A 27,136-nucleotide genomic window follows, 5' to 3' on the forward strand; every position below is an offset into this window, starting at 1 on the left:
GAGAGTGAGCAATGTACTTTTATTCTCATGAAATCAGAACAAGAAAACGTCTAATTAAATTAGAAGGAGGGGGTTCAGAACCACTGCCTTCACAAGCTGTAAATCCTTTGACCTCCACAAGAGGTTGTTTATGCCAAGAATTCTGTAAGATTTTAAAAGGGTTTAGACATTGGTTTGATTGTTTTAAAAAAAAAAAAAAAAGTGGACCACTTAATTATTATACTTCTTGAAAGTCTCAGAATCCTTTATGTTAAATTGTAGGCTTCCAAGATTTTATTTTTAGAAATCAGGATGAAGTCAAATATGGGGGACAGATTGCCCCACATCCCTCTCATGTGGCTGCTTATATTAGCCACTGTGGTGTTTTGGGTACAAAACAGGATTTAATCTGGACCCAAGATTTAAACTAGTGTGGAAATTCATATATTCCCAATTTTGTTAACTGAAATTCTTGCTAGAGAATGTAATTCAGCAAGATTCTTTAAGTTGTGACTCAGATTCTTAAGCCACTTTAAAAATGTGTATCAACTCCTTACGGAGTCAAGACCTGAAATATTTGCCAAGAACTGCCTTTCAGTGTCACATACACCAGTTTGATTTTAAAAAACACAAAACTTGGGAAACTTCTTGTACAAAAATCAACAAATCAGTCTTAACTATTTTTTCTGTTACAAAACAAAAATAGCATAAAGTTCAGGGAGCATGTTTCATGCAGGTGAAGTGGCTTAGAATGGATGATGAAGATTTTAAGAAACGAGTATAAAAGGCTTAACTGTTCATTCAGGCCTTTCTAATGTTTGGCGATTACTATGAGAATTCATTGTCAGTAAACTAGTTTTTGTGGTTATGGTTACAAATCCTTTCCTTAGCAGTGGTCCTCATAAGGAAGTCAATACAAGTTCAAATTTGTATTTTTTCTAGAAGTGTATTTTTTCTCTGGCATATGTGTGCATGAGCGCAAATAAGCTGGCGTGGTGAGTGGCTTGCCAGCAGTGGTTGGAATGCCTGAGTCCTGCTTTCTACCCACATCAGTTAGAAATTGCCTTTAAGTATTGGATGCTTTGGCATTGAACAACGGTTTAAACAAGCATTTTAAAAAAACAGTTTTAGTGGTTTCAATAGCTATGCAATACATGTTCAACTGGAAGTTCCTCACAGCTTTTTTTTTTTCAGTTTGACACTACAGCTACAGCAGTTATCATGACTCGTTTGAGTACGAGGGAGAAGTATATACAGATGTTAAGCGGTGCAGATATAATAGAGAGCAGGTAACGAAATAATGTTCCTAAGTACACTACATTGAAGACAGCAGTATTTCATAATTTCTGCAGAATGTGTTTTTGCGGGGAGGAGTTGCTCTATTTGGGAGAAATTTAAGACTCGAAGGAAAACCATATTAAGCTATTCAGAAGTGACAACTTCTGTTTTATCAGGTCAGAGACTATTAAATAAGAAAAGCAGAGAATATTTACATATCTATACATATTTACATGTCTCTCCGTATTTACGGTAATGGAGACACAGCCCTTTCCTTAAAAATTCATTTTTAAAGAACCAAATTTTACTTGATACATGAAAAGAACAGTAGAGAAAAAGAAGAGCTTATTCCTCTGTAGGACATGCACATAGCAGAAAAAGGAAAAGATTAATTGTAGCTGCAGATGTGGAGTTTTCAGCATACTTTGCTGTCTATATTTACAAACTGTATTTTTCCATATAAGATGTTTGGAACGGTAAACCTCTTAAGATGGATTTAGATTAGCAGCTCCAGTGGTGAGAGAGAGGAAGGGGAATGCATCTTAGAGGAGGCAAAATCTGGGAGCTGAGTGGGGAATATGACTGCATGTTGCCAGTGCAGTGATGGAAAAGGAAAGAAGCTTTATATGTGAGCAGTCACTGAAGATAAAAATGAAAGAGATTAAAGGAACCATATTAGTTTTGGGTGGATAAAGCAGTAGTAGATGGTAGTAGCCAACAATACCCTATCAACCAGTTCATTTACAGTATTTTGAGAAATAAAGTTGAGCTTTAGAACATTCCCATGATATTACATAAATATTCCGATTCAGTGAATAGGTGAGATGCTTCATATCTGCTTCAGTTCCTGAAAACTTAGTATTAGAGATGAACTTGAAACAGTTTTTCTTGTGTTTAAAAAATTTCATTTGTTTGGCTTTGCTTGTAAATGAGATGTTCATTCACTTTAAAGCTTTTCTTTTTCACTTTAGAATTTCTACCTGTAAATATGCAGGTCTTTAGAAAAATTAAACTACATTTTGACAGCAATATGATGATCAATCTCCAAGTCTAGAAACTCATTTATTAATATATATTTTACATCTTTCAGTCATGATGATACATATGTTCAGAGAAGATAAAAACATTTTTAGGTCATCTTAAACTTAGCAAAGAAAGTTAGCTGTAGATCCCTGCTGCAAAACTTAAACAGAAAAACTGCATACTGCAAAGACAAAAAAAAAAGCAAGAATTGAACCCAGATCATGACTTTGAATTGGTAGACAACAGAGTTTGTAAAATACCGGGCTGCAGAATTCTTTTAATATGAACAGAATGTCAAGAGAGTCAAATATATAGGAAGGTCAAGACATGAAAAAATAAAACGGGGAATTTCTCTTATGTAATCTAGTTAAGGCTTAATTTTTCATATGTATTCAACACTGTGCTGTAACCTGTAAATGTACATAGCTTTGTTTGCTAAATAATTATGAAAGTGCATAGTTGAAAAAACTGTTTTTGATTGCTGTACATTAAGCTATAACAACAAGTTACGTTTTGATTATTTATATGTTACTCTCTGTTTTCGATTGACCTCACTGATTAAAGTGAATGATTTACAATAAAATTTAAAAAATTATTGCTTTCAAAAATAGTTTTAGCACTTTTTCTACTACTAGTTGATAAATATACTTACAATTTGTTTGTTTGTTTGTTTGTTTTCTCGCTAGCTTGCACAGGCATCTTGTTGAGCATTTAAATGCAGAAATAGTGCTGCATACCATCACAGATGTCAATGTAGCTTTGGAATGGATACGGTCAACATTTTTATACATTAGAGCTTTAAAAAATCCAACTCATTATGGTTTGTTGCTTTTGAATTGATCTAAATTATGACATTAGGCTGTAGTCTGCTATGTTAGATCCACTTTATTTGTTTCTTTTGTTTTAATGGAGTATTATTTCTTTAGGGGTTGAAGACAAGATGTCTAATGTGACCTGTAACATTTTGAGGAAAAAGAATTCCAATTGCATTAATATAAGTATTAAGTGTTTCGGCATGGTAGAACATTAAAAACATGAAGAAGGCATTTACAACTTCATAATTATCCGTTTCTTTCCACGTTAATACACTGGACCGTGTATGAATGCAGTATCAAGTTGTAGTGTGATTTTCAGCACTGAATATATAATTACTGCTGAGAAATAGCTTTTATTTAGTACTGCATATTTTTGCTAAAATGAAGTTTTAATAATCTTAACACTGGGTTCTTCAACCCAGAACAGCATCTCAGTCCCTAATGCTGGTCATATCTTTATCGCTGGCCACTTGCCATACACCCGACTATGAAGTCATTAGTAACCTGCTGGAGAGTAGTTTTTCAGAGTTTTAAGCATGGGGCTGGGACATAACACAGCTAGTACTTGAACAAATTTTACACTTTAGGTAGTCCCCTACTATATTCTGAAATAGGGAAGTTTTACATAACATCTTACAATTTTTGTAATATTTACCTTTGGAAATAATGCAGATTTACCAACAAGTTTCTTATCAGCATTTCCACAACTCTTAGGAGTCTGATGTGTTATATAGGGGAGCATCTGCAGCTTTTATCATTGCATATCTGTTCTAACAGACACTTACTATGTGCTTATGTGCTTGCACTGTATGAGGCTCTGAATTTGTTCCCAGATTACTAAATATTTACAAATATTTCACTTCTGGATACCTCTCTAGCTCCTAAAATCAGCAAATCAGTTTTCATAGGTTATGGTACTGAGGATGAAGTACATAATTGTATTAGATTAAAAAGCCATTTGTCTCTTCCTGAAGGTTTTTCATCTGGATTAGATAAAATTGGAATTGAAGGAAAATTACAAGGTGAGTGACTTTTTGCGCTTTTTTAGTAAAATGTTACATTTTAGGCCAGATTCATTAATGCTTTTTCACATTATGTATCTCTGTTAATTTCAATTGATCTGTTCACAGAACAAATTTAGTCTACTATGTTGTGCTATTGTTTTCATTTAATTATTGCTCCATACTTTTGGAACAGTATCAATGTATTTTGATTGATATAAAAATATTTGTTATATAGAGGAAAAAATGCCTCTGACTACCTCATCTCCGTATGCATACTCAGAAATAAAACTTAGCACACAGATCACTTTCAATTTGAATTCTTGTCATTCTTGCTAATTGTCCTTCTATTGTTTTATCTCATTTGCTTTCATTAATTTCTGTTTACATGCTTGCAAAAAGTCCTGTTTCAGAAATTGTCATCTTTTCTCTGTCATAAATTTAACCTTGAAAACAAATGGTGTAAAACTTTAAACATTTTCAGCTTATTTGGAAGCACTTTAAAATTGCATGATTATAGCATGTTAGACAGCAATAATAAACACCAGGTGTAGAGAGAGAACATGCTGTTTTTAAGTAATGGATATTTTCACATCCATCATTCACAAATACATACATAGCATTGAAAAGGAATCTTAGAGAAGTCCAGGGTGTGGCAGATCTTGTCCAGTGATGGATTCAGTGAAATGGAGAATTGGAACAACTCTTAATTTATGTATTTTTGGTAAGTCGCAATACACATGTTGTATGGTTTCACTTTTCAGACATCTGGACTGCTATGATACGAGAATTCCACTCCCTCAAACAATGACATCTTCACTGGAGAAATACCTCTTAGTATATTGTTTGGTTGTTACCTGAAGTTTGGCACTTAAGCCTTGAAGAACTCGTTGTGTTTAGATGCGGGGAGAGAAGGCTTGCAGTCTTTTGAACGTTTCTGTGCATGAAGTGTTCTATATAATTTCTCAGATGTTATATCTCAGATGTACTGATTTAGTAGATTCTCTTAAGAATTATTTGCGATGTTAATCCAAATTTAGTTTTAAATGTTGCATGTGGATAGCAAATATATAACAGAATAACAAGGAAGTAAAAGGATGCAATGAGGTGATCAAAAGAGATTGTATCTGCTCTTCAGGTGAGTAGCAATGTGAAAATGAAGCATTCAACTTTACAGATAGAAAAAGACCAGCTATATTTATCCCTACCATGTTTTTTTCTGTTATACTGTAAAAATTACTGGAAGATTTTTTTGTTTTGTTTTGGCTGAGGCTTGAATAAAACACCGTCATTTAATTTAAAAAAATTTTTAATACTCTTTTTTAGTTAAATACAGTTCTATCAGAAAACATGCCTCTGACTAAATAGTTTGGGGATCAGTGCCTCTCATCTTCCAATATGAAAATACCATTGAACTCTTTTTTATCTAAGTTTTATAATAAATCCAAAATAAATTGTAATCCAAAACAGAACAGTACTTACTAAGATTTTAACTGGATTTCTGCAAATCTACAGATGCAGTTTTCTACCTTCAGCAAAAGTCCTTATGTCCATCCTGTTTCTGTACATTTGTATACTAGGACGTTTGGAACTGAAATATCTGAAGGGGACCTCATGCATGAAAGCATAGTATAGATTTTGGTATACTCTGAAATTTGTAGAGCCATCGCTTGGATTCCAGTTACGCATTTACTGAATTTTTACACAAAATTTATAACATTCTACAAAAAACGTAGAAGCATCTGTGCTTAGAAGCATGTGCTGTAGAAGCATCCGTAGGCTTAGGGGATGCTGGGCTTGGTGGAACTGTGCTGAGGTGGTTGTGCATAAGGGATACACGGACCCGCCTCCATATATCTCTGACTGTATACACTGCTGCTTGAAATCTCCAAATATAAAACACGTGGACTGTAACTTGCAGATAAAAAAACAGGGTTATTTATCAGTAAGCAAAGAAACATGGTTCATGCGCTCTTTCAGTTGTTTTCTTCATTTCTGTCTCCTTTAGATCAGGACATTTCTATTTTTGGAATGTGGGTTGAAAGGAATGGAGGGAGTGAAGCATGTTCTGACCTAAATAAGCTCATATGGGATAAGGCATGGAAGGCTTCACTTCCAAATTCCACTTTTAGGTGTGGACTGTATTACCGTGAAGTGCCCTGATTTTATAAGCAACCTCTTTCTGAAGTTCTTACAGAAACTGCAGCTCGCTTTCCCCTGCACACATCAAATATTGTGTAGTAATATATATTGTTAGTTATGTTTTCATGCATTGCATTTGTGATGTGAATGATTTCTGGTTGCTATGGGAACTATGAGTGCTTTGGCAACTTATGTTTAAATTCTCAACATTGTATTAATGTCACTTTTGCCTTTTAATTTCCTTGATTTTGAAAAAGATAAAACCAAACAAAACGCTTTGATTATTCTCATGCAGATAAGCAATACCAGCAGTTATATGGGTTTACTGAAGTAAACACAAATGCAATTGGCACAATGTGAAGATACTTGGTAAAGGATTTGTCAATACTTGTGGATATTTGAAATTTCGACTATTTAGGTGTTACAACTTTAGAAATCTTTTGTGTAAATACTGTGAGTTCTCAGGTCTATCATTCAGAATTTAAATTGGCAGCCTATGTTTCTTGCATCTAGTTTCTTTTGCTTTGCTACTTTTGCTTTTCTAAAAGAGTTGTCTTATATCAGATGTCTCTGAGGATATGCGCTTTCCCCAGAGAGAAGAAATTGTTCCCAACTTAAGTAGGAGCAGGATTGTATTCCACGACCTTTATTTGAGTTCAGTGGAATTACTCTGGTATATTTTTTTTGCAGTTAGATGATGTTGTTACTGGCTTGCATGTACTAAAAATACATATTTTTTTCAAATTGTGGACAGAATTGTGTTTGAAGAACTTAAATGATTTATCATCTTTTGATTTGATCAGGATGGATAAAGCAAATAATTTCAAACCAACAGGTAACTTTTTTTTTTTATAAACTAGTTTTCAGAAGTGGTGTTGAGATAGCAGTGAACTGCAAACGGCCACAGCTTTTCTGGTGAACCACTAATGGTAACACACAGGTGTAGGAGAGGGCAGAATCTGAACAACAGTGTGCCTAGAATAGACGATAAATTTAATTTAACAAAACATGGAATTTTTATTCTCTTAACCTTGATCGCTGTACAGATCTTATCTTTTAATGTTGCTGGAAATTTTGTTGCAGATTAGGAGAAATAGGATGTTATCACAGGATAAAAGGACTGTGACACAGTGCAAAGAAGGAGAGGTTTTATCAATACCAGCTCTTCTCTACAATCCTCTGCTAGAAGTGGTTGGCTTCTCAGCAACCACAGTTCACAGTCTGATTTATTAGTGTGAATTCATCTTCATTGGAGAAAACTGTAACTGGCACATATTTCTTTCTGCCACTCTGTGATGGGGTCAGTAATATCTATCAGACAGCTAGGGGCAGTAATATCTTGAGTCAATGGTGTTAAATCTTGTAGAGCCCTGTAATAAGAAAATGAATTCAGTTTTGTGACTTAAAATATACACTGAAAAGATATTTGGCATATTTATTTTTTATATTCTTCTTTTACAGAGACTGGAAGATTAATGGCATGGTATTATATTGCGTTTGATACAGTGAAACAGTTTTTCACAATTAAAGGAACAGAGACTTTAAATGAACTGGTAATTTAATTTAACTTTTTAAAGAAAATGTGTATATATAGCTAATTTTAAATGGAATCAAAGATACGGTTCAGAAGATTTTATTTATTTAAGAGCTCAGGCCTTGTTTGTGTGAAGTATAAGATTTTAAAAAATATACCTGAATGAATTACATAGAGTATTTTTGAGGCTTTGTACTCAGAGATCTTTAGATTTCCACCTTTTTTCTACATTACTAACCTTGCTTAGGAAGATACAATGATGCTGAAGCAGTTCTGCTTATGTATAAAGTACTCTTATTGTCTTGTGTTATTAATTCAATTATATTTTATTGCAAAAAACAGCTGCATGAAAAGCAGATTTTATTTTTGAAGGAACGTGATAGTTTTAAGTCATTTTTCTCTATTCCTTACATCACAGATTATTTTTGTAACTACTATGTCACAAAAGACATTTTGATGTCAAGCAAATACTGTGATAGAATAAATTGGCCATGAAGAAATGGAATGCCTATTCTCATACAGCTATCTTTCTTTGTTACTAAAGAATGATGAAAGCCAAGTTAAATATATAACAAACAACAAAAACTGTTGCTGTTTGAATTGCATGTCATAAAGTGTTAGCAGTGCAGTTGGTTTTGGATAAGTTCAAGCTGGTTAATCATCTAACAGTTTTATGAAAAATCTTTGCTTTTTATCGTTTAATGGCCTGCATAGGAAGATGAAAGAAAGTTAGTCAGTATTAGGAAGGACTGATTGACGAGGGCCATAGTGTTGAAACAAAAAAATTTTTTGATAATGATATTTAAAAAAAAGTTGGAAGAAATAGTGGAAAAATGGCAGAGAAGAAACTAAATTAAGAAGAAAGTTATGTTGTTACAGGTTACAATGATCTCCAGCTGCACAGAATTTCTGGATGTCAAGTTAAGAACAAATGAAAAGAAAATGCTGAACTCTCTGAATAAAGATAAGAACAAGATAACTATCAGGTATAAAAGTTAAATACATTGAAAAAAGAAGGTATATTTTTAGCGGTAATTACAATGAGTGGCAGAAATTGTGTATGTTTTCATATGTAGGTTTCCAATGGAAGGGAAGATAAAAACAAGAGAAATGAAAGTAAACTGGTAAGTACTATATTGTGTTGTTACATTTTATTCAAAAGCAGTCACTTTGTGGATGTTGAAGTCCCTGCTAAATTTTCTGTCATTGTATAGCGGATCAGATCTTATATTTCATTGTTTTTATTCTGAACTTTGTTTTGTTTTCCCATAGAAACTTTTATGATGTTATGCTTTGCTTAGGAGTACTGCTTATATTACCAAGAAATAAATATTTATTTTCCAGTCTTATTCAGGCTCAGCTGGGATGCATTCCTATTCAAGACTTCACTTTGACACAGGATACTGGCAAAATATTTAGAAATGGCATAAGAGTTACTAGATGTATGGTAAAATTTAAACCTTTTTTTGTACATTTAATAATAAATTATACTTGATTTGATTAATACAGGTCTGTTTTATTTTTGCAGGGTTAACTGATTTTCTGGCTTCACGTAAAAACAACTTTTCTGCATTATTAAACTCTCTGATTTTAGCTAAATGTTTCAGGTGCAAACTTTGGGAAAATTCACTGCATGTATCTAAACAGTTGGAAAAAATTGGTAGGTTCCAAAACCACTCAGAAGCTGTAAAGCTATAATCTGAAACAGGATCGAAACTCATAATTATTACAATTTTTAACTTTTGGGGTGCATGTTCCCATAATTAAATGAGACTCCCAAGTACTCATTTGCCAGAGTTTAGTACCGAGATTGCCAGAATAGTCTATCATGGTCTTCTAGGGTAAAAGTCATCTATTTAGTAATTTTTTTCAGGCTTTGAAGGTAATTCATACAGTGTTGTTCTTTTTTCTTAATGTTTATTTCAGTATTTTGGGCATACTCCAGAGCTGTATGATTGCCTGTCTCTGACCAGGCTATGACTTCTTTTATTTCTGAGTTCACCTTTCCAAGGAGCTGTCACTGTAGGTCCTGTTACTCATGTGCATGAAAGCCCTTTAATTTGCACTGGCGTGAATAGGGAACATGAAATGAATTTACTGTGCATGAGGTTCATAAGTACATGAGGATCACAAGTTCCTAATAACGTTTTTCCTGTGACTGTGTCTTATTGCTAGATGACCTTCTGGCTGAAGTAAAGAGTTGTCATAATTATTTGAAAAGGAATTCAGAAATTCTGGACCCTTCTATATTACAAAAAACACAGTTATACTTGTTTGAGGTAATAGATAGCCTCCCACCTTGATGAGTGGTCATATCATACCTTCATGCTTTTAGAATTCACTGGGGCATTCTCTGTGTTTCTTCTTTAAAGACATACCTTTTCTGTACAAAACAGTATAGTACAGAGATCTACGAATTGGTGAAGGCCTAAGCCAGAAAATCCATATAACACTACATTACAGACCTACTAGCTCAGGGGCAGAGTCTGTATTGCCTCATTTATGTGGTGCTGCGTTTACGCTAGGAGACAGGAGAAAGAGCTTGTTAGCTTCTGCACAGCATGGTACAGTCTGGTGAGAACCCATTTCAACTACTGGATCAGTGCTGACTTGCACCTAGCAAGAAGCATCTTAGGAGTTTGCCTCATGTTTAGCATCCCTAGGGGGCTAGAATGAGCGGAATCCACGCAGCACTTGCAGTGTTGACAAATCTCTCAGATACTGTCAGTACTGAAGTAGTGAATGTTTTCATACTTGATTGTATTACACTTGTTTTTACTATTGGGTAAGTGGAACTAAACATTAAAATACTGAAAAGAAATGTAATGACTTGCTGGGCAAAAAGCTAGGAATAAGCCTACCTGTAAAATGATTTATTCTTTCTTTTTACGTGCTATAATGCAGTTGTTGAGAATAATTTGAGATTAGTGGTTGTCATTTAACAGCATACAATTTTAAAATTTTCAACAGGTGTATCACTGTCAAATGCTATGGTTAATGCTGGGCTGACATCATTTAAAAAAATAGAAGACACAAATGCAAGAGAACTGGAATTGGTAATTATTATTTTGCAGAAAATCATAAGGGAAATACTGCATTTACTAGTGAGAGTGTTAATATTCAGTATGATTATGTATCTGTTATATGACTGTCCACAAATGCAGTGTTTTAAGTGGTGTATTTGTTTATACTACGAAATTAATGTGCAGCAGCTACTACTTTTTTCTTTAAAAAGTGTATATTGTTATGTTTTAGCAAATTTCATATGGCCAATTTCACTGACTTATCTGGTTCTGGAAGGCAATTGCTTAAATAGGTAGAATTTCATCATTAATATGTTTTGAAACAAAAGGTGATACACGCTTCCCTTTCTGGAGTGTTAGAAAAAAACATGGAAAGGAATGTATATTTACAGTTTCTATCAATGTCTGTTAATGAAAAAAATTGTGCATTTCCATTATTGCTAGTTTTATTTTTAAAAAGCCACAGAAAAACATTCTTAGAATAAAATTCTTCTGAATCATTTATAAAATACCTCTTGATTTTAGGGAACTTAGATTTTTCCACTGAATGGGAAAATAAAATTGAATTTTGCTAGAATCCTGCTGCACAGCTTTTTTGGCACTTTGCTTTTTTTTGAGGAAACTTTTTCCAGAGTCCTGAGAGATATTATGGACTTCTAAATGAAATGGACCTTACTGATATTTTTCTGCTTTGCCTTTTAGAATTGATTTGATATCTCTCTGTGCCCCTGTCACAGTTTTCCTGTAAAAACAGTTTTTCATTAAATCGTGGGCAATGTACAGGAATCATTTCTCATAAAACCTAAGTAGTTCTTCAAGGTCGTGGGCTAGTTGATTGGCTGTTATCTGAACAGAAGAGGTAGCAGTATGAAAAAGTATTGGAATTTGCTTGTCTTTTGGCTCAGTTTCTATTCTGGGCATCACCGACAGCAGAAAACTAGTAGTCCTAAGGGATTTTGTTTGTGTAATCGCTCCGGTGACTTTGATTTCTTGGACTCATGTTTCTGTTGGTATATCTGTTATCAGTTTATTGCATCAGAAATGAAACTAAATCTTTGCAGATTTTAAACAGACATCCTCCTTTTGGAAACCAGATAAAAGAATCTGTGTTGCACCTTCCAAAATATGAACTTGACATCGAACAGGTAAATGCTTTCGTATTTATGTTTTTATTCTGATGATATTTAAGTATTATGAAGTGATAGGGCAAGTACTGCCTTTAAGAAATCTTGAGCCTTCACTGACAGAAGATATGCAATGTTGTGGCTTCCTTCCACCTTAGCATGTGTAATGAAATTCTTAGATGTCAAAGGAGAGCTTTGAAATTGACACTCCCTATAAATACATCAGATTTTCTTTTTTGTTGTTATTGTTCCATATTCTTGTTGATAACATTTTATGTTAAAGAGAAGCAATCGTCCTAGTGTTACGTGTGAATTTGAGAGTTCTCTTCCGTATTAAATATAAAAAATCCTAAACCCAGAAAAGCATTAGTGTAAACTTACTAAACAAACATTAACTGATGCTTTTTTTTGTCACATGCAGGAATATAGATAAACAGTAGATGACTATATTAAACTAGCTGGCACCATTTCAAAGGAAAGATGTAATTTGATTCTTCAGCCACGTGCAATCAGGAGCTCTGGGTTCTGATACATATTCTCTCTTTGTCTTTGAGCAAGTCACATAGCTACTGTGCCTCAGTTTTTGAAATACAAAATCTGAAAAATAGCCTTCAAGCCTCTCATGAAGTTGATGCAAAATGAGGACACCTTTGAAGTTAAAAACTTTTTTAAAAAGCATTTGATATATCTGTGAAATACTATTATTGTTACAACAGTGATTTCTATTTTAGTTTGTCATTTGACATAATATGGAATGAATGACTCTAAAGTTATTCTCAGAAGAAAGATTTAATAATGAGCAATATTTAATAAAGAAATGTCGGAATGGCAAAACTTTTCTTCTCATACTTTGTCAAAAATACCTAGTTTTCTTTTTGCATGTTTCTCTTTGCGTTGAACAGAGGTTTTTTTTTTTTTTTTCTCCCGGAGGCTTGATGTAAATCTTTTATTCTTAACACTTAATCAAATTTAATAAACCAGCTATAATCAGCTGTTGGTGTACTATGTAATAGTATCAAAGCACAACAAATAAAAATTGCACCACAAATTGAGCAAATCGAGCTTTTGTGTTTCTATCAACAGTTAAAATTTATGAGAAGGCATAGGTATTACTTGGCACATTTTAGCAGTTATGTCTTCTGTGTCTTTTTTTTTTTTCCAGCTTGCAAAATACAGTGATATTTTGGCTGAAATTTTAGTAACCATCAAACTAACAAACTTTGAACAGCTACAGACAAAGAGGACTGCACCAGACTTTCACTATGTCACATTGGTCATAGGAGATGCTGACAATCAAGTCATCTTTAAACAGAAAATTATGTACGTATGATCAAGGGTTTTTTTGCTCACATCTTTAGAGACTGTTGGCTTTTAATCCTTTGTGTGTTTTGCACCTTTTACAATATTTTCTACTGATGCCAAGTGGTACAAAATTATTCATTATCCCATACCATTTTCTAGTCATTCTGTTGTCATCTAAAATGCCACACAAGATTCAGCATAAAAAAAATCATGCTGGTGTGCTTGTCAGTACAGTGAGCATGTATAAATACCTGTAAAACTCTGATGTCATGTTATGGAAGTCATAATAATCCAGTTTCCACGTAAATGCATAAGATGTAAAATATCTATTAAAATGATACATTCTCAGATCGTTACTTATGCTTATTAGCTGGATTTATTTAATCATATCATATTGTTGAGACTGTTTTTCAGTCGGATATGGAGTTAAATTCTCCAGATGGATAAGCTATGATTGGAACAAATGGGAAAAGAGAAACAAAATCTCTCCCAACTGCATGACCTTCTCCTGAGCTCTGGCCAAAGTCTGGCACTTTTGGCAGAACTGAAACTGAACCGCAGGATCCTGGCTCTCTTATGGCCACCAGTCATGTTTCATTAGAAGGTTATTCTTAGGCCACTTGTCAAGAAAAATCCAAGAAGGCTCCTTCACTAGCTTTTTTACACCACAGTTACCTAGTGTACAAACTTGTTTTTCATTGACGGCGTGTAATAGAAGTTTACTGATATATTACAGGGATTCTGTATTGCTGAAAACTGGAAATTGGACTAAGAAGATTGAAGTGAAAAGAGCTGTTAAGTCAGAGGACTTCAGTATAAATTTAATTAGTTCTGATTATGGTAGGTTAATTGATAGGCTTTTAATTTAAGAGCAACTGCATCAGAACTTCAAATAAATTATTCAAACAAAATATAATAAATATAATTAAATAATATAATAAATATAATAAAATTAACTGATCTGGAAACTAAATTCTATTCGTTGTTTTCATTGTGTTGAGTATTAGCTAACTGTCCTAACTACAAATCTATTTCATTTAGTAGCGGGTTAATAGATCAGGAAACATCAAAGCTGTTATTAGGAGATAGAATTTTGTTCTGTTGATGCAAGTTAGGATTCTCTTTTGCTCTTCATCTTCAAACTGAATTATCTTTCAGCAGGTATAACCTATCAGCTCTCAGGGTTACTTTTGTTGGGAAGAGCTGTCTTTATCAATGTCTAGACTCTGCATTGTGATATAAAAGTATTAAATATGGATCCATCTGTTTCAGTAGCAAGAGATTTCTACAGTGGAAAACTTTGTGCCTTCACTTGTGTGGATGTAATAGTTAGTCTCCTGAATATCAGTTTCTCTGGAATTGAAGCTACAGCAGCAGAGACAGACAGACAGACAGTGATGGCCTTGAAAAACAGACATGTGCAATACAATTAAAAAATGGACAGACTGTATTAAATTCTGTCATCATACCCCACTTGTAAAGAGGATTGCCGTATGCTAGATTAACTGAAGTGTATTTGCTATTTCCATGATGAACTTTAAAAATATTACAGTAATCTAGTCTTGGAGAAATACATGTACTCCTACAGCTAAACTGTGGCTCAGGGAGAAAGGAGTGTTTTCTTCTAACCGATTGGAAGTGAAGAAAAGAATTTCCTTTTTCCACTACTTGGCCATCTACAAGCTGTACTGAGTTCAGAAAAACTCAGTAGAACTGTTACTTTCTCTCAAATTGTCCCATTTATAACTTAAGTTATTTTAAAAGCAGGACTTCCTAGCCTCCGCTTAGTTTAAAGTCTGCTTCTGTTTCAGATGTGAAGGAAATGCTCTCATTTTTGAAAGCCTGTCTGGTTTTCCAACAATGTTACTTGCCTAATGAAAGATACTCTTCCTACAAATAGTGTCTCTCATAGTCTCATTTGAATCTTGATTTAGTTATCTAATATTAGAAACATCAGCATTCAACTTCAAAAGCGCTATCAACATCTTCATTTTATTCCTTTGAAAATGCAGAGCTACAAATACTCTGATAAAGTGGGTTGTAGTACAATTCTAAAGTGAAAACTGGATCAGCAGTTCAAAGCCAGAGATAATCCTAATTTGAAAACTATACAGAAAAATTCTGTTAAAGGAAATAGTATACACTGTGTAGTATAGCTAAATTACTCATGTAGGAACTATGGCTTTAATTTCTGAAAATGTGTGTTTTTTAAATCTCACATTTTAAAGAACCCATTTGTATAATAGCTTGCTTTTAATGGTACATTATCTTAACAAATTTCTATGGTCTTTTAATAAACATGTATACGCTTTCTTAAACCCTTTACAAAAATGAATGTAATGAGTAGTTTAGCAACATTTCACAGCCATTTTAAATATTTTTGGCTTTTTTCAAAGTTGGCCTTGATGTACAGCAAGCATATACAGCCTTTTACTTAGGACCGAAAACGCTGGGAAGTAAAGTGATTATAAATCAAAAACTGAAAGCTGATTCTTCACTTGATACGTATCATGGCTCACCGCAAAGACTGCCAGCAGCAAAAATAGATACAGGTAAACAATGAGATCACAACATTCAGCTAGTCCTAAAGTCAAAAGAAAATTGAATTTTTCGGTGGAGAGCTAGCTGTTTATCCCTACTGGTTCTTTCTCAAGTATAGCAAGAATGTAATGCTGCTGCTTCAGCTTGTCAAGCACTGCAGTGCATTGCTTTGATGAATTTGAGTGTAAGAAAAAAACGTGTCTAGTATCTCATACTTCTTCAATTTGAGTGTGGTGGGAGTGCCTCTGTTTTTCAGTACGATTGGTTAATTTCTTGCCAATTTTATTGTCTGAGCAACCGGAACATCGTTGAAGGCAACAAGCTTTCAGCACCTAGATTACTTTTGCCCTTTTTGTACTGAATGAAGTACTTTACACAGTAAATGTGAAATTAAAAATGAGCATTTCTGCATTATATTAATCTAGGAGGCAGATCTAAACAAGAGATTACCTACACAAAATATGGGAACAGAGAATGCAGCCATCACTGTAAAAATAAAGATGTGTGTGGACATGACTGCTGTGAGTTTCATTAAACCTATGGTTTCTGACACTTTTAGATGAGTATAATTGGGAATAGTCCATTCATACCAATATCTACATTAACAGAAGGTGTACAAGCAGGCTTGTTAAGCTTAAGTTGTTGCTATGATGCAGACATAAAAGTAACAATAAAACATTTTATTACACTTTCATAAGGATTACAAAGATTAATAATATTTTTCAGAACATTTAGCATATGATTTAAGAGTATTGGCAAGGTTGTCACATTTTTGTATAAACACGAGTGCATTAAATATTTAGCTTTCAATAAAAGATGCTAAGCTTAGTGGCAAAGTATCCATTGATTTGAAAAGAGTTAGGATTTATCCCTCCTCAAATACTCTGAAGATTTTTTTAATTCCTTTTCTCAGGTAAAACTGGAGTGCCTTCAAAGTCAGAGATGAAGGGAGATTCAAAGTTTTCTTCGTACCTAGCTGATTTAAGGAGCAGGAACTCAATTTCCTCTGTACCCCCAGTAAAACGATTAAAGGTTCATTTGAATAGAGTCAGCCATTGAATAGATTTATTTTAATATTTTATGTATTTGTATGTATTTATTGCTGGAGAGTGTTTCATAACTAAAGTATGGACATGCAAATGTCTCTTCTATGTGGAATATGAACAGCGAAGAAGCACAAAGGTGCTACAGGCCCAGTAATGTGCAAAAGGTTCAGCTGCTAGTTGAAATGCTTCCCGTAATATGCTTCTCTGCAAGTACTCTGTGTTTTTATTTCATGGGATTTGATCGATTGTGGTGAGTGAGCTACAGAGGCATAGCCGGAAGGTACTGTACTGTAACCTTATTTTGGCAAAATATGATCTGAAATGAAAACAAGTTGTGGTATCTGTGAGAATAATGTTACTAAGAGACCTTTCTGCATTGACACCAGTATCTGTGTGTTTATGGAAAAAAAGCAACAGTTTTGGTTTTTACACTCTGAAAGATTTCAAAGCAATGTAGTGTTAAACTAGTCCTTTCTGCAGCAAGAGTGGTATTTGAGATTTTGGAGTGTTTTATTTCCTCCTCACAAGGTTTTTTGCAGTAGAGAGTGATTTAGCCTATAGCTGATAGAGAAGAAACAGTTAGTGATAGCCAGTCTGACCTTGCCAGGGTGCTTGGATAACTCTAACAAAACATGTAATTCAAGTCTTTTAACTTATCCCATCAGATAACTAAACAGCAGAAAGAGTTAATGTATGATCTTTTAAAATATGCTAGTTTGATGCAACGTTAATGATGTTATTCAGTTCATTTAAAAAAACACTTTTCAGCGTGTGTATGTCCTGTGACTTACAGAACTGTCTTCTTTAGATGCAGATGTTAAATCAATCTCAAAACGTGGATCTCAAAAAATTTGTTTTTAAACCCAAATCTTTGATGCCAGCATTGCCAAGGTATTATAAATTAAAAAAAAAGTCTTGTTTTAGACAATATACAATATGTTAAGTTTTAACAAATTAAAACTGTGATCTGAATCAACTTAGTTTCTATTGCAACTTTCTTTAACTGTTTTACTGATGTGTCATTGATTTTTTTTTTTTTTTAAAGGTCTGACAATAAACTCTCTTCTTCATCACCTTCAGTGGATCAAGAAGATAGTGTTAATATGTTAAGATCTTCGAAGCTACTGCAATCCTGGAATTATGGAAAGAGTAGTAAGTTATTGCTAATGTTTAAAATTGCAATTTTCACTGTTTGGATTTGCATGTATTTTGTAAACTCACACTTGCTGAAATCACTGCAACAACCAGCATAGCATTATAGAACAGCGAATATACAGGGAAATAACAGTGCCCTTAGTTGGCTTTCCTGTTAATATCAGTGGAATTTGCAAATGCAGATCTAAACCTGTAAGTGTTCCTTTAAAAAAGAGTAATGATGAATTCTGATACATTAGAGTCCAAATCTATAAATACTTCTTGTTAGGTATGACTGTAATGCATATCTACTGAAGCCAGTTATAATACATGAGGTATTTTGCCCCTATATCTGTTCCTTTTCTTCTCGCTTTTACTGGAAAAAGTGAAATGTGAGCAATTTTTTTTTGGTAGTTAACAAAAGGTGATCATTCTGTAAGTAAATAATTATTTAATACAACATCTCTGTCTGGAGAAACATTTCCTCCTTCTGTTTCTCTTATACTGGAAAGGACATAAAATTTTTTATGTTTGCGGTTAAAACTATCAATGTTCATCACTATGCAGCCATAATATGCTGCCTTACTGCATCCCTTTTGCCGTTGTATTTAGTGACTGTAGATAGATCAGTCAGACTCCTTTCTGGTTTTGGTGATCTTTGGTGAAATAGGTAGTAGCTCCAATGTTTACATCATACTCAGACATGAGAAACACTGCCTTGAGATAAATTGATGCATTGTTTAGTTATTTCATGCTGCCTTAAGCTTTAGCAGCTATACTGTATCATTTCATTTTTACTTCATATTCTGGGGAGAGGATTGCAATCCTATTCCTTTAAATTAGGACTTCAGATTTTCTTTCCATACTTGTTTTCCTGCAATATTTGTTATGTAGCCTTAAGATGGAAGACTGTTGCATAGCCGTATCATCAGTTCCTGTGTGGGAACCAGTTAGTGTATGAATAGATTACATATAAGAATAAATTCACAGGAAGATAGATGGATATATTCCAATAGAGCTATAGACCATACTCCTTAAGGTAAATCATATAACACCAATGGAATATAGTAGATACTATGACTAAACACCATCTCTGTTGGACAGAAACAGAAAAGACAAACTCAGCCATATCTGAGTAGACTAGCTACATTTTAAAAAAATGTACCAAAAATGGTTGTAATTAAGTGACACATCCATTTTTATAAGATTAAGTGCACCTGTAATATGGTATCTTTCTATTCCGTATGAAAAAATGCAAAGGATGAAGAATATGCTGTGAAACTGTAGTAACGTAAACCTGTAGTTTATTTTAAAGTGCGTGTTTGTCTGTGCAGTAATGCACCGTGCTGACTCTGCATGCCTAAAATGAAAATAGCAGGGCCCTCCTGGTATTGCCAATGTCTGTGGAATGGGATCTTTGATTTGGGCCTGTCCTACTCTCTCTGGTGAAAGGGAGATGTAGATCAGAGTTTCTCAGGCAGATTAGGTCCTGGGCAACAGAATGAAGATTGCAGCACTGTCTGTTGCTGGAGGAGAGCATGGCAGAAGAGAAAGGAGAAAAATAAGTAGAGAGAATTGGACTGGTGATAAAGAATACAACCAGCTGAAGGGAAAGAGAGTAGGTGAGGAAACAGGAAAATCATCTTTGCACCAGAAAAAAAAAAAAAATTGCCACTTCTTAATTTAGAATTTTAACAATAATGTTTGAATATGTGTTTGTCATGGCCAGTTTTTAGGCACTGGATTGTATGAGAGGAAGAAAATGAATTAACATTCAGAATGATTTTCCAAATCAGAATGATTTGGAAAACACTGTGAAGAGGAGAAAGGACTAAATTAAAATATTAAGCTTAGATTCAAACAATATTCTGACAAAAAAAGGAAATTGCAGTGATTGAAATAATGATTTATATAAGACTCATTTACTACGCTCCACAATGAAGATAAGTATTTTCTTAAAATAATGCTGAGGAAAAAGTGCATGCATGGCAATCCTTTTAATAGCTTGAGCAAGTGGTCTTAAAAACACAGTACAGTTTTTGTTTTACTTGTACATTCTAAATATATTACAGATTTGTCTTGGAAGCATTCAGTGTCTGTGAGTCAGAAAAGCCAAGAGACAATGACATCAAAAAAAAATTGTAAAGAATCTTTACGGCATAACTTGACTGATATAGATAAAAGTCGATCTTGGTTTTCAGAGGCTTTGAATGTGAACTTTGAATTGGGAAACGATATTTGGGAAGATTTTGATGATGAGAAATTAGTATTTGCTAGCAACTTTTCCAGTAGAGATTTAGGTAAGTTTATTTTGACAAAACAATTTTTTTTCTACTTATAAATTCTTTTCCAACCTCTTCTTGAGAGTAATTTATCATAGGATAAGATGATTAGAATTACCTGAAAATCTTTGGTTAATTGAATTGACTGCCAGTTTTATTATTGTGCTTTGAACCTCACCTATATTGAGACAAATTAATATGGAAAGGAGAATTGAGAAAGGCATAATTTAAAATTTTTCAGATGGCCTGTGACTGCCTAACTTATATGACTGCTTATCTCTGCATTAAAAATTAGCCTGAAACCCAGAGAAGAAATATTTCAAGTGTTAAATATTTGAATAATTTTCAGACTGTTATTTATGGAATTACATAAAATACTTGCAAGGATTTGTAGCTGTTTTGTGATTGAATTTTTGAAACTTTCATTTTTATATGGTACATGGAACTGTTCACCTTCAAATTACAGATGAATGTGAACCACTTTGCCAGTATACAAGAAGCAAAACCACAAGTGACATTTCAAAAGAGTAAGAAACATATGTAATTTATTATGATTTAAGTTTAAAATACCATCTATAGTTGATATATATCTGTATAAGTAGATGTATAGAAGGTTGTTCCTGAAATTTTAAGGATTTGGGGAATGGAGGAATTGGAATGTAACCTGTAAAAGTGAGTGAAATTTCAACTTTAAAAAGATGTGAATTACTAAATGATTTGAACTGAATTTTTAGTTAAGTGTGGATGGATATAAATCAAGAATCCTGAACTGAAAGTAAACCACTTTGCACATCTGTAAAAATACTTACATTATTCAGCTTGATATTTTCAGTTCTTGCACATTACAAGATGAGACCAATACCCAGAATTCAGTTGTTTCTGCGTTTAATGGACAGTCAAAAGGGAAATTGTCTGTACAGAGTGAAAATATAGATATGGTGAGTGAAAACTATATATAACAGGTTTTCCTGTAATAAAATTAGATAACTTCATTATCTCATATTTACCATATCTGATTCATGAATCAGTTTAGACATGCCGACTTTCTGAACCTCACTGAGCTTTCCGGATAATGAACAACCATACGTTTTGAGTTCAGAGTGACAATCATGATAAAGAGAAACAGGACTTGAATTCTTTTCATATGGAATCTTTCACTTCAATTCACTTTCATATAGAACAATTTCAAAACTACTTACTCAGTTTGGTTGTGATTCTGCAAATCATGCATGTGCTTAGGCGGTGTCAACTACCATAATCCCAATATAAATATCTATACTACCTAGTACAACAATTTGGCAGTTTCTCTTTCAGTGAGTTATTTTAACTATACGCACTTTGTAACATTTACATTACAGTTCAGTTTTCAAGAAAAAAAGCATTCAAATCCGGCACAGTTCAAAAACATACAATATTCTTCAAGCTCAGAAATAATCTCGGAGTCTTCTAAATTCTCTAGGAAAGAGGATTTTTTTATTTGCACCAAAGAACAAGAAAAAGAAATGGATCACAGGTAATAAAAAACAATTTATATATGTTTTAATGTTGCCTCAGTGTTCAAATGCTTAGTTCTTTGTGGGACTTGGGCCTTTAGGCAATGTGTTAGTTTACAGCAAATTAATTTTAAAAGGATTAGTTCTCATAGTAATAGTAGCAATTATTTTTTCTTAGGAAGGAAGGGAGTTAAAATTATTTTGCTTGTCTTGGTATCTCTTGGCTATACGTTATGTAATGTTTCTGATTCCTTAGGTTTTGCTGTACGATATATATATATTTTTTTATTTGCTTAATTTTCATTAGATATCTTCTTGATGATGAAACAAATGACATCAAGCCCTTTCTTGGAATATTTGATGACATTTTCTGAAACATAAACAAAATATATCGTAAGTGCTAAAAAAAAAAAAAAAAGTCATTTTTCCAAAGTGAAGCCTTCAAATACAGTTAAGAAAATTTGTTTTCTGTTGTATGACTATTTATGAGTGGGTAGTTTGCTGCACAGAGTAGATAATAATAAAAATTGATGTCTCATATATGGAATTCTAATTAGATGATCTCATTTTGTATTTAAAAGTATTTAAATCTTTGTTTGTTGACTTCTCTGTTTTCAGGATTACAAAGAAAAATATTAGAATGTGCCAATAAAGCAGAATAGTTCTCAAACTAAGGGGCTTTTTATAAATAAAGTAAAATCACATAAGAGAAAATAAGCTGTTTGTTACATGCCTCAGCTTATTTTTAAATGAATGAAATGCTTTCCTCACAAATTTCTTAAGCTTTTTGTTTTTATTATGTATGTCAGTTCTTCTGATACTGAGTTTTTCCTAATACAGATTTTATGCAAAATAATTAGATTTACAAGTGAAAAAAATAGAATGGTAAGTTGTCCTAGGCTGTATTTCTTTTGACAGTGTTTTCAGCTTATTAATTCTGAAGTTGTGCTTAGCTAGTTCATCTTGACACCTGAGGTCATTGAATGGTCATTTACGCATCCCGGTACAGATTGAGGCAACCAAGTACTGGATTTGGATATCTTTTTGCAGCCCTGGTGTTTCAGCAGTAGACCTTGCAAGTCAATGAGTAGAAAAATACATAATGTTGCCTAAAATCCATAAGAAGAGAATGTTCGATTTCACTGTTAATTATTCAAAATGTGTGGCATTAAAAAGTCAGAAATCACACATGGAGTTTTAGCTGTCTGTCCTTTCAGCGTTGTTTGTGGTGCAATCAAATGCAACCATGTTTTGCTGTACTACATGGTTATATATTTCTCAGTTAATAATATTTTACACTAGTGTTTCTTTATACTTTTTATTTACGTTCTGAAGCAGCTCTTTTCCAGATGGTGCAAGAGTGGCCTAGCACAAGCAGCCTCAACACTAGACCAGTCCATAATCTTTTGCCTGTGTGTATTCCAGCAGGCCCAAGTTTATAACTTATTTTGCTGTACCTCAAATGTTTTATTACATATAGAAGTTAGCATGACAGAGCTCTTCTTGTCTCATCCCTCCTTCCCTTGACCGATTAGTTCTGATGGGCTATATCTAGACTGTGAAACTGAGAGCAGCCTGATACCAGCGTAAGATATGGCGCACACTAGTCTTCCCCTGCATCTTGATAGCCACGGAAAGAGACCCATGTAGACATGTCAGACAGAAACCATTACATAGTCAACAGGTGTCCAGTCTGGTTGATTTGGGAAGCAGGACCTGAGGACCTGAAACCCTTGTTTCCTTTCAGCATCCGTGATATCATAGATTGTAGTGGCACTGAAAGTGGCTCATTGTGGTGTCTAGATAGCATTGAAAAGATTTTAAACCCTGCATGTACACTTGAGTGCATATGGTGCTTTGCTTAGAGTTCTGCATTAAGTTAATTAAATTTATAGCAGTTCAGCTGCCTCTGGACAGGTGCATTTGCTGGCTCCCAGGATCAATTCTGATATTCAGTTCCTCTTCCGGTTTGAAAAACAGGCAGTCAATAACGGGAGCTACTGCCTGCTTTTCATTTTAGAGTTGCCTCTCTCATTCCTTGATTTCATTTTTTTGCAGATATCCTTTCTGCTAGAACAGAAGAGAGCAAAGTTAGCATCTTGTCTCCTCCCAGATAAAAACAGCACAAATATCTGTGATCGACCAGACCAGGAGCCACCCCCTAATTAGCTTCTAGGGTCAATTCTGGTGTCCATTTCTCCCATCAAGTAAATCCACATTGCATGAAACAAAGGGCTATTTAGTAGTGTTGTCTATAATAAAAAATGTGTACTTCCCTTGACTGAAGAGGCAACACACTGTCAAATACAAAATACTCCTTTTCAGGGTGTTACCGGAACTGTGAAATTTGGCAATGAGCAGCCATGTAGTTGATGCAGATTTATCTCGGTCTCAGCCAAACTTGCCATCTTCCATAATTCTGCCTGTGAGTGAAAAAGGCCCTTACACAGTCCTAGGAAAGTCAGCTTTGTCTCTATGAAGGATACAGGAGTTGGATACTTTCTGTGTTTCTCTTGTTTCTGTGTTTCTCTTGGAAGCTTCTGTTCTCTGTGGAAACCACCTGTAGGCAAACTATCCAAATGGGCTACTGCTTGCAGAGCTGGCCCTTACTAAGCAGTGTCCTCTGGGCTTCAAGAAATGGAAGGGTAAGGGTATCACAGCCTGCTCTCTTCGGGGCATTTCTGGCCCTGGATTGTGTGCATATGAGAAAAAAAATTTTGAAAGACATTTCTTCTCCAGGAACAGACATGACTCTAGTTCCAGCCCTGGATGGACTCAACTAATAATTCCTCTCTGTTTTCATCCACTGTATCAGTGTCCACCTATTAATAAAACATCTTTATACAGACAACAAGTTTCTGAGGAGTGATTCAACTACCTAGATAAAGGTGACAAATGGCATTTTAGATGCCTCATAGAATTCTTCCTCATCTCCATCTGCCTTCCCAGAAGACCACGCATCACCTACAAGGAGATTTTCCAGGTACCCTAGGGCATCTAAAATGGCACTTGATGCCAGTGTTTAAGCACCTGACTCACTCCCTAGTGCCTGAATGCATACACAAAAGTTTTTCCAATCCATAGTTCATATTACATAGCATTTAATTGCTTCTGTATCCTGCCTTTCTGTGGGGTTTTAGCTTGCATCAACTAATTGAGCTGTTCCTCAGTATCTCCAAATTTGACAAAGGGTTTTTACACAGCAGCACAAAGCTGAGCTTCAGACATGGAGAATAAGAGGGGGAAGGGAAAGAAACAATTTATATAATCTCAACTTGAGCTGAAACTCCTGACTTTTCAAAACCTCAATCATCTGCCAGTTATTCAGACATCACCTGCAACCCAACAGGCATCAACCATTGCACTTTCTACTGCATGAAGCATCTTCCTTTGTGGTTAAAGGTTCTGAAATGAGAGATACTGACTGTAGTGGAAGTGAATCATGCTTAGGGCTTCATAAAAATGAATAAGGAAAGTTTCTGTTTCTCTATACTAAGTAAGTATATTTTCAGTCTGGAGTTGTTTTTGACCCTATTTCTACACTTAAAATTTATTTCTATTTTTCTGTCAAATATTTTTGTAACGTATATGATGTCCAGAACATGGTTGATGTTATTGCCTCTTTTGCTTGAATTTTTAGTATAATCTAAATATAACTAGTTATTTCTGGTCAGTTCACAGTAGGTTTATATTTAGACTGTTACCTCAAATAAAAATATCCTAAAGTTATTTTATTTTCCTCTTAAAGTTTTCCCCAGTGCAGGCATTTAGTAATCATTATTAGGTTTCTTCAAGGTTCAGGCTGATTACTTTTCTGATACTGTGTTCAAGCTCTTTCTTATGTTTTCTTTCCTCTTCAAATATACTTTCTTTTCCATCTCCTGTTCATCAATGGCATATCCCCCATTCTTTGGGTAGTATCCTGGATTTCTGTTTGCAATACATTGACATTTATTTTGCTTTTAAAAGGCTTTAATTTCCAATTTGTTCCATAGAACATCTGATAGTAAATGCGTTTCAGTCCTTTCAAGACTATTTGGAATACTTTCGAGCTAGTTTATTAGATCACTTCCTGACTGTTTTTCACAAGAAATCAGCATCCTATATCATACTTGGAAAATAACAGCAAACACTGACAACATTTTACAGATTTCAAAAGATTCATCTTTTTAATGCTGTTGTGTCCTTATAGTGATGTTAAACCTCTAGTACCAAAACATATTTTTCTAGAGAAAAGAGCTTTATTTGACATTGTTGCTTTACTTCATATTAGTTCTATGGCTCTTTAACACCTAAATCCCTTTCAGAAAACCAATTTGGAAATATTTATATATGCTAAAGTGTTCTCTATTTCAAGAGAAGGAAAGATTTTTCATGTGGTACATTCATTTTCTTATTGTTCAATTTTTTGAGTTATAATAGTTGAAAGATCAAAAGTGATAACCATAATATGTCTCCATGACAATAACTAATTGCAGCTACATAATGACTATACTTCAAAACTAGTACAGGCAGAAAGGACAAATTGATTGCAGTAATAGAAAAAATAGTCAAATCTAAATTTTTTTATAGTTAAATTTCCAAAGTTAGGTAACTCACGCTTACTGTACTACCGCTGTGTTTAGCCCAGCACTCCTGATCTGCCAGGACTAAACAGACATCCTTGTCATGTTGCAGTTCCATGTCGGGGTGAGGTTTAAGTGTGCAGAGTTTATGTCCCCCCCACCAGCATCTTCTGATTTGCATGGGCCCTAGGCAGGAGCCATGGGTGTCCCTCCACAGATGCTTGATCTGAATGACTAGGGGACCAAAATCCCAGGTCATGCAATGGCATGTCCTAAAAGGTAAGTGCAGCATAGCTATTAAGAGCTGTCTAGCTTTAGTCATTTAACTGAATCATCTTAAGTGATAAACCTAGCTTGCCTGGACAGGCACTGTCAGAAGGTGTTTTAGATTGTAAGTGGGCTGAATTGCTCTCTGGTGGAATTAATCAAATTACGTATGATAAAAGCAACCCCATACAGTTAGTGTGGAGAAGCTGGTATGCTGTAAACTCATAGCCAGGCTCTCTGAATATTACTTTTCTTGTGCACATGAGATGTCAGCATTCTTATATCCCCATAAGGATCCTCCTTTTCTTTGTAAATTGGACGGTTGTATTTCTTTCCAGCAAAAGATGGCTGTGGTCCACTAGCTTCCTTTCAGATGCTGCCCAGATGATAAAATATGCTAATTATATTCAACAGGATAACATAAGGCAATTTCAGTAAGCCACTCCCAACAGATAAAATACAGATTAAAGTATGTAAAATATTGAAGTTCAAATGTGTCTCCCTGTGTTTTAATTTTGCATAGAGTTATTAAATGAGTGGCTGAGTTTGGATCAGTGGGATTGAATAAGTAATTCTGGGGATACAGC

The 27,136-nt window shown here is 34.2% G+C and overlaps 1 protein-coding gene across 1 annotated transcript in view; it reads left to right on the forward strand.

Annotated features, from left to right (window-relative positions):
* Positions 1 to 24,544, forward strand: part of HFM1 (helicase for meiosis 1) — a 41,642-nt gene extending 17,098 nt beyond the window's left edge. The window contains exons 16-38 of the mRNA XM_068952526.1: positions 1,174 to 1,268; positions 2,967 to 3,100; positions 4,070 to 4,117; positions 6,993 to 7,073; positions 7,700 to 7,791; positions 8,652 to 8,758; positions 8,849 to 8,896; positions 9,117 to 9,214; positions 9,301 to 9,432; positions 10,743 to 10,828; positions 11,857 to 11,940; positions 13,082 to 13,239; positions 13,958 to 14,061; positions 15,618 to 15,773; positions 16,188 to 16,283; positions 16,676 to 16,794; positions 17,617 to 17,699; positions 17,854 to 17,960; positions 20,144 to 20,242; positions 20,691 to 20,751; positions 21,057 to 21,162; positions 21,583 to 21,737; positions 22,025 to 24,544. Of these exons, the coding sequence (XP_068808627.1) occupies positions 1,174 to 1,268; positions 2,967 to 3,100; positions 4,070 to 4,117; positions 6,993 to 7,073; positions 7,700 to 7,791; positions 8,652 to 8,758; positions 8,849 to 8,896; positions 9,117 to 9,214; positions 9,301 to 9,432; positions 10,743 to 10,828; positions 11,857 to 11,940; positions 13,082 to 13,239; positions 13,958 to 14,061; positions 15,618 to 15,773; positions 16,188 to 16,283; positions 16,676 to 16,794; positions 17,617 to 17,699; positions 17,854 to 17,960; positions 20,144 to 20,242; positions 20,691 to 20,751; positions 21,057 to 21,162; positions 21,583 to 21,737; positions 22,025 to 22,091 (2,316 nt within the window). The 3' untranslated portion in view covers positions 22,092 to 24,544. The remainder of the gene's footprint in view (positions 1 to 1,173; positions 1,269 to 2,966; positions 3,101 to 4,069; positions 4,118 to 6,992; positions 7,074 to 7,699; positions 7,792 to 8,651; positions 8,759 to 8,848; positions 8,897 to 9,116; positions 9,215 to 9,300; positions 9,433 to 10,742; positions 10,829 to 11,856; positions 11,941 to 13,081; positions 13,240 to 13,957; positions 14,062 to 15,617; positions 15,774 to 16,187; positions 16,284 to 16,675; positions 16,795 to 17,616; positions 17,700 to 17,853; positions 17,961 to 20,143; positions 20,243 to 20,690; positions 20,752 to 21,056; positions 21,163 to 21,582; positions 21,738 to 22,024) is intronic.
* Positions 24,545 to 27,136: the final 2,592 nt, after the last annotated feature.

This window comes from Struthio camelus, chromosome 8, assembly GCF_040807025.1.
Source record: "Struthio camelus isolate bStrCam1 chromosome 8, bStrCam1.hap1, whole genome shotgun sequence".
Lineage (NCBI taxonomy): Eukaryota > Metazoa > Chordata > Aves > Struthioniformes > Struthionidae > Struthio > Struthio camelus.